The sequence below is a fragment of the Cryptotermes secundus genome, unplaced genomic scaffold, assembly GCF_002891405.2.
Source record: "Cryptotermes secundus unplaced genomic scaffold, Csec_1.0 scaffold1307, whole genome shotgun sequence".
Taxonomy (NCBI): Eukaryota; Metazoa; Arthropoda; class Insecta; order Blattodea; family Kalotermitidae; genus Cryptotermes; species Cryptotermes secundus.
In genome coordinates this window covers 279,636-287,970 of record NW_019718290.1, presented here as the reverse complement: position 1 = coordinate 287,970, position 8,335 = coordinate 279,636, and the positions used below count along the sequence as shown (strand labels likewise).

General features: G+C 38.6%; 1 protein-coding gene across 5 annotated transcripts in view; it reads left to right on the top strand.

Moving 5' to 3' along the window:
- The window catches only part of LOC111875779 (Krueppel-like factor luna), a 284,213-nt gene extending 277,084 nt beyond the window's left edge, over nt 1-7,129 (top strand). For 4 of the 5 annotated variants that reach the window (XM_023872297.2, XM_023872304.2, XM_023872319.2 and 1 more), the window contains one exon: nt 2,639-7,129. In XM_023872297.2, coding sequence (XP_023728065.1) covers nt 2,639-2,814 — 176 coding nt within the window. In that variant the 3' untranslated portion in view covers nt 2,815-7,129. The remainder of the gene's footprint in view (nt 1-2,638) is intronic. The other variant, XR_004512670.1, reaches the window with a different exon arrangement.
- The last annotated feature ends 1,206 nt before the right edge of the window (nt 7,130-8,335 follow it).

Genomic DNA, 8,335 nt, shown 5'->3' with positions numbered 1-8,335 from the left:
TCCGGTCAAGTGGGATTTGTGGCGGACAAAGTGGCGTGGGGTAGGTTTTCTTCGAGTACTTCGGTTTCCCCTGCCAATCTTCATTCCACCAAATTCTCCATCATCATAATCACCCGGGGCAGATACAATAGGCCAATCAGTGCCGAGTGGACCCAACTGGACTCCCCCCACTATGCGAAACCGTTGCTTAGCAGTGGACGTCTACTCTGGCTCCGCTATTCCAGCTTCCAGGCGTCATGTCACAATATATTGAATCTTGGAGTTATTAAGAACTGTTCAGTTAATATCTCGGATGGTGTATATCGTCTGGGTTTATTCTTAAAGCGTTTCGGACCTCTGACCTCTCACGCGAGTTCTCTGTCTCCTGAAGATGGAGACACAAATATAAGAAAGTAACAGAAACGTTTTTAAGCGTTATTTTTTTCTGTGGCGCTGCAGCCCCAATTTGGGCCTAGGCCTACCTCCATGAAACTCTCCGTTTCACTTCGGTTTACTAGATCTTACACTTTCGGTAGGACTCCTTGGGCGAGTGATCAGCTCGTCGCAAGGCCTCTACCTGTACACAGACACAGAAAAACGCACACAGACATCCATGCCCTGAGTAGGATTCGAACCCACGATCCCGGCTTCCGAGCGAGCGAAGAAAGTGCATGCCTTAGACCGCTCGGCTACCGTGACCGGCTTTTTAAGCATTATAGGGTCCTAAAATCTTGTATAATCACATATAAAATTCAGACAGATCCTGTGTTGTATAAGTATCTAGCCCTGAAGATGACATTGTAGATGTCGAAATATTTCGGGATGAGTATGAGGAGTGAGCCATAAAACTGGCCCTAGCACTGCGACCTTCAGTGGTCTATTGTGGTCTATTAACATTTCGGGATAGTAACAATCTGAAAGCAATATAAAGAAATTGTGTTAAGTGACTAATATGAACAACTTTAATAACAGGCCGAGACGATGGGTATAGTGCAGGTTGGTAACGCATTCTCTTTAAAGTGTTCCGAAATGCGCTGTAGGGGATGACTTCATGCTACATGCACAGTTTTGCCGTCCCAGACTGTTCCGTGATCGCAGCAACCCTTATCCAAGCCTTTACTTCCCAAGTAGCCTTTAATTCTAACATAAGGACTCAGGACAATAACTCTTGTCACACCATTTCTAGTCTCTAATGTAAATTTGAATGCCTTACATGGTTTCCGGTTTTACTGTGCTCGATCTAATGAACTAGGGATATTTTATGACTATCGGTAGCCGGGATACGGGCTGGGCGGCCGGACTTCGATTCCCGGCAGGGAACAAGATTTTTCTCTTCTCCACAACGTCCAGACAGTCGCTCGGGGCCCACCCAGTCTCATATTCATTGGGTTCCGGGGATAAAGCGGCCTGGGCATGAGACTGACCACTCACCTTCATCTAGTACCGAGATAAAGAAGAGTGGAGCTGTACCTCCACTCTTCCTGTCGTGATGCTTAATTAATTAAGCATAGGGATAACTTTACCGTTTATCCTTAAGTATCTGGACTATCTATGGTCGAATGATAGGTGAACAGTGAATTTGAAAGGATCTGAAAGGAAACGTATGTGGCTTACTCAGGATGTCTTCCTGATATTTTCCTGGAGGGACGTAGAAGACCACGGAAACATGAATCAAGATGGCGTGTGTTCCTGCCAAGATTCGAACCTAACACCTCCTGAGTACAATTCTAGGGCGTTATCTCTAGATCGACCTTCGTCGAACCAGTGAGGTTTTACTCTATTCATGTTTAGAGAGGCATTGTGTGTCTGAACCTGACGTTAGTCATAAATATTCTGCACACACTTTCACTGTTCGGTTTGTTTCGCCATGTTGAATCAGATCTGTGACTTGTTACATAACCCGCTGTTCAGTTTTCATTATCCGACGTGTACGGCTGTGCGAAAATTGTGACGTCATCATCTGCACCCTCCAGCCTGTTGCCAGTCACAGAACGCTGCCAGATGCATCAAATCCGATATTCGACTAATATTTACCGTGTGAGTAATTTAGTGTTTAGCACGCAATCGGTTAGTCCCGAGATTGGACTAAGGTACCCGATTTCACGCACTCTGTATAATTATTACTGACATTACGAGTACATGAGTTGTTTGAATAATAAGGTCCTTCACCACCTCAACCAAGACAACGGTTACCGAACCAAGGTTCGAACCAGTCATCTTCCAGATCTGATTTTAGAGGTGCAGGTACGCCAGAACTTCAGGTTAATTTATGTACTATCTCAGTATGTTCCTAATAGGATTGGAGAGAACCTCGGAAAATGTTAGGTGTTCGATGTCGCGGTTGGGATTCGAACCAGGTATCTTCCAAGTCAGAATCGTTAGGCCCTGCAGTTTAAGAAATGTTAAGGTATCAGATGTATGACATTAAAGTTTGTCTAAAACATCTTAGAGGGTATAAAGGTGATCTGTTGAAGGAGATTTCCACTGTGGGGATTTTGTTTTTCCCTTGTAAATAGAATTTAGTTGATGACGTAATGTGCGTCACTGTCTGCTGATAATGTTCCAGGCACATTATGTCACGAACATTGATATGTTTAACGTGCAAGTATACCGGAGGAACATGTAAACACGACTAAAAATGTTGTTATTGTGTTCGCAGGTGAGAAGCCATACAAGTGCTCATGGGAAGGCTGCGAGTGGAGGTTCGCAAGGTCGGACGAGTTAACCCGTCACTACAGGAAACATACTGGCGCTAAGCCCTTCAAATGCCGCCATTGCGACCGATGTTTTTCTCGATCGGATCATCTGGCACTCCACATGAAGAGACACAATTAATGAATACCCTTTTCACATCCCAAAATGCCAAAAAGATAACACTTATCATCACTGCCAAGAAGAAAATATATTTGAGACATACCAGTTAAAAAAGATTAGAACAAGTTTGACTGATACACAGCCAATATCAAATGGGGCCAGTTCGTTTTAGTAGTATTTTCCACTTTTCGCTCTCCCATTTACTACGTTACCTACTTACATTGCTTTTATGTACATCAGGCTAATGTCTTTAAAACAAGGACTTTGATGTCATGTTACCACTTTAGTAAAAACAAATGTAATTAATCGAGAGTGCGTTTTAGAAAGATGAGAATATCTTGTGGGGGGCAGCGTGTTTGGACATGAATGATTTAGTAATGTGTTTTGAAACTTGGTTGTCTGGAGAGGAGACAACAAACAGCATTGTGAATAAATGGAGGGAGTTAACGCAGAAATATGGCGGTGGTGGTGAAAGACTTACCTTTTCTCTTCTTTTCAGTGTTTTTAAGGAAACATCAAACAACAACAACAACAAAAATGTATATTGTAAACAACATGAAGATACTTCTTGTTGTAAGCGGGTTACGTCCTCTTATCAGTGATGTTTTCCCCTTGTGATGAGTACCTTCCCCATGTCTGAACAAGTGAAAATCGGTATAATTAATATTCCGAGTCTCCTGTGTGCGCTGAACTGAGTCATGTAGGACACATTTGACTTTTTTTCCTATGTGCAATGAAAAAAAAAAGATCTTTTCTCCCGCTTCCATTTGCTCTTTCCTCTACATATGTATATATACATAAAATGCAAAAAAAAAATATATTAAGAAAAATTGCAAAATGTTAATCCAAATGCAAAGTGAAGGCAGTATTTTTCAAAAAGACTGGCTATGTACAGTGATTCTCACCTAAGAGAGACAAGACTTGAAGTTAATGCGCCAGTGGACCCGAGTGAATGTTGTGTGTGTACTGATTGACTCCAAGTTCCTTTTGTTAAAATGATGTAATTCTTAACAAAATGTTAAGTGACATAAATGTGTTTAATTACTTTAGATCTTATCACATCATTAAATATATAAATTCAATGTGATCCAGCTCATTCTCACAGTTTTGTAAGTAACAGATTTCGAATTTTTTAACTGTAGATTGTTTGTAACTGCAAGAATGACTCAAAGGCCATAATTTTTTTGTATTCCCTCAATGTCATTTTAATTAAAGGGGACTTGAACTATGAGGTACTCTATTTCTTTTCATTCCTTCAGCATAAAACTTCGCTTTGAATTGTTTAAGCGAAGAAAAAGATGGACGATATGGGAAAGAAATTATAAAATGCAAGAAAGCAACTTTTCTTTCCTTCTGTTAATTTTTATAACACAGCGAAATAATTAATTTATCATGTATATATTTAAAAAGTGTCCTTGACTAAATATTTTTTCCTCAAACGCATGCAACGATCACTTAACTATGGTAATAACTGTACATCTTATGTACATAATAAGAATTTCTGTGGTTAATTTTGAGATCTTAGCATTACTCTTGTTTGTGTCCTTATTCTACATACATTCCTCTTGTACGCCCTTACTTTCGTATCTAAACTCTGCTTGGATGAAAACAAGGAGAGAAAGAATTTATTACCAAACAAATAGATTTTTTAGTGTTTGTACAGTGAGGCTTCATGGAGCTACAAAAGAAAATGAAAAATTATACGATTATTGTATATTTTGTGCATCCTGTCGTACCGAAAATTATATTTACAGTTTGTAAATTGACAACAAAAATAGATGCTTTGAATGTTTAAAAAAGTAAAGCGAGCTACCGAGAAGGGTAAAAAACCCACTGGATTGACTTTGTTTTTTTGTAATGTATTATTGTTATGATAAGCAGTCATGTCAGCATTGTGGGCAAGCTCTCAAAACAGTTCTTCCGATTGTTATGCTGTAATACAATTAAGGCATAACGATTAAAGTTGAAAAGAGAAACAACATGTCAGATAAAGGAATGCGTGCTTTTTTTGTAAAAAAAAAAAATAAGACAGTGAGAGAATTTGGAGTGGGATTGCAAATAAGGGGCATTCTCATTTCTTGATATGCTCCTATTCAATGTTTAAAGATTATTTGTCTTACTGAATTTCTGAATCGCTGGATTTCTTTTGTCATTGCTTTTTCCTAGCTGTTGACGTATACAGATCATTTTTTTGTTTCCAAATTTTTTGGAGTGGGTTATGAAACTCCAGAATATTAAAAAATTCCATACCTTCGTGTTCTTATTAAAATTTGTTTTTACTGTATACTAGTTTGTGTGAAGAAAAAAATAGACCTTGTTACTGCAGGCAGTTCTAAATATACAGAGATTCTGTTCTGAAGAATAGACTCGCAATTCAAATACGTAATGGACCATACAGTACACACTGAACATCGAGTGATCAATGTCATTAGCAAATGCAGACTGCTTGGTGCCATCTGCAGTCCTGCAAACTCTGAATTAGTACACTACAGTATAAATTTAACAAATTACATAGGTCTGCTGGATGCCTTTCTGGAAACTTACACATTATCTGAATTGGGTTCTCTTCTGGGCTTGAAACTGAGTGCTGGAAATGGTTCTGTGGTCTGGATAAAATGTCTTGAATGAATGTTACAGAATCTGTTTATTCACTAAAGGTATGAATGGGGCCTCAGTTTTAAAAACATCATCACTACTCTTGTTTCCTGCATTCACAGGTTAATTTAAATAAAACTATTAGATACAAATATATTTTTAATATATTCAGTAGCATTTCACTACACACTACATGTTTTATCAGAATTACACCAACTTCAGAGGTTGTTTAATTACGTATATAATGTATTAAAAGTAAGAATGTTATTAAATTGGTTAAATTGTATAGACCAAAGTTCTGTCAGATGGTTTTATTAATTTGACTTATGAATCAGTAGGCCCTATTCTCCTTGTTATATTTTAGAACAACAGTAAACACCATCCCTGTGCATGTTGGAACACTTTCCTCAGGAAGGAATGATGAAATCAGTAGTTGACTGTGAAATTTCAGGTTCTCACAACAGTGAGTATGAAGAACACTGTCTTTTGAAGAAGGTGACACCAGGTATTCTGATAGATGTTTACAAACATTTCAGAGGAATATGCTGCCTCCATCTTCAGGATAGAAGAGAGATCCATGTGTGGCAGTACTCTGTCTGAAGAAGGAATTGGAGGCCTGTGAAAGAGTGCTGATGGCTCTGAGTGAAACAGTTCTTGATAGATGCATGAAGAGAGTAAGGAAACAGTGGCCCCGGAGGTCTTAGTTCAAGGCCAGAGTGAATATGAGAGTAGATATATCTCTGAAAGAGCCTGGTAACAGAGTGGGGAAATGAGATCGGAGAATACATGGAACAAGATTGGCGTAGATTGGGGGAAGATGAAAATGACAGTAATAAGAAGCTTCAAAATGGCTCAGTTCACCAGGCCTAAGAATTGTTTCAAAAACCCCCATTGTGGCAGATAATACAGATGAGCAGCACTTTCTCTGGAATGTCCATAAACTCATACCAGAATACTAGACATGACACCTCAGAAGACAGTCTTCTTCAGTAATTATTTTCTGATGCTCAACTTTTGCTGCACTTTCTACAGGCAGTGACAATGAATATTTATTTTTCAATTTATTTTACAGCGCTATCAGTATCTAGACAATATAGCGTTGAATGGTAAGGTGAATAATGAATTATGAAGGTTGGAAAGTAAACTACCATGGCCTAATTAAGGTGCTATTCCATTATTTGCCTGGAGTAACTGAGATTCGAAACAAGTACTTACACCATCCTGCACAGTGACAAACTGACATGAATTGGAATTATCATAAGCAGTCAGTCTGGCAAGTTCCATTAGAGTGCTCAGTGGTATGTTATTTCCTCCAATAAAGGCGTTTAGTACAGAATATGGTACCTACATTTTGCTCAATCAAACATTTGATGGTATATGATGGCTGTTAGAAATTCCTGTGTGAATGAAAACCAGAATTATTAGATGAAAATTAGTTTGCCCTTAGTTCACTCTATTACCAGTGTAATGTAGTGCATTCATATGAAGAGTGATAGAGAAATTTTGATTGGAGAAATACAGACTGATATAATGTCAGGGAGGAAAGGTAACACCAATCAGCTTACTGTATACTATGGCCATAATTGTGTGGCTGAACAGGTGTGTTGGACATGTATGTGGCTCGATGTTACTGCGTTTTTAAATGTTCCTCTCTCAGCACGAACAGCCTGCAGTAGTAATGATCTTGTACTATTGCTTGTATTTCCCGCTCAGTGAAAAATAAACGTATGTTCCTGTTAAAGACTGTAGCAGTCATTTATTTCTTACCATTTCCTTCTCTGAATTCCTTTGATTCCCAGACTACCATGAATAAAAGCATACCTAAGGAGAATTATTTGCAAGTATATTAAAAGGATAGTTGTAAACAGGGTGAGAAAACGGTATAAATGCACAGTGATGTAACATATTTTCTCCATCAGTTCTTAACAAAAGGGTGTCAGAAGATGTGACCCACGTTTGTGAAAACTGGTGGAGAATATAAAGTCCTTGTGCGTTTATGTTGTTTGAACTACATAACATAGTGCATCTTCATGAAATTGGTATGAAGTGAGCCAGCCATGACTATGAAAGTCTCCTTGAGTGTGATGCCTTGTAACCTGGTAGATGTATAGTAGTGTTTCAGAGGAAGCTGCTGGCTTCATCGACAGAGTGGAACAATAAGCCAAATATAGAAAAAATGGTAAGGATATAGAGAAAGGGAGGCTCTTTAAATGCCCAATCTCCCCACTTTTACTACACCCAGCCCTCTTCAATCTGTATCCATCCCATCTTTCCATGCATGGCTTGCTCTTTTACGGTTAAGATGGAGGGAGCAGGTTTCTCCTAAACACTGGTAGCTTCCAGCATCAGATTTACAGTCGTGGGGGCCCCGGGACAACTGAAGTGTTGAGGCCCATATCAATAACAACAAATTTATTTTATGACAGTTCTTCTTTATGTACTTATTTTTTATAAGTAGAAATACAAATTAACTTCTGTGCTCTAGAGAAGCAAATGTCTCAGTAAAATCTGTGCGCTCTATTCATGTTTTTGAAGGCCCTGAGGCTACCAATGTGGTCACTGTTCCTTAAATCTGGTCCTCTAAATATCTGCCACATTCCAGAAGACAGTAGTCGCCAAAAAATATAAACTTCATGGCAGAAGCAACATCCACAAAACATGACTTACACAGGCAGGAGGATTCCAGAAAGAGCATTGTGTTGCAGTGTTTGTTAATGGCTGTAATTAAAAGTATATTAGTTTTTTATATGAAACCAAATGTCTATTAAATTAACCTTGTTACTATATTGTAATATTTACAGACTAGCATAAGAAATGAGATTCTCACAACAATGAGAGTCATATGATTTTTGGGGTATGACACAGTAGACCAGTAGCTGTGCACCAGTGTTACAGAGGATCACATTACCTCTATTTTCAGAGTATAATGTAGAGACACTATATTCCG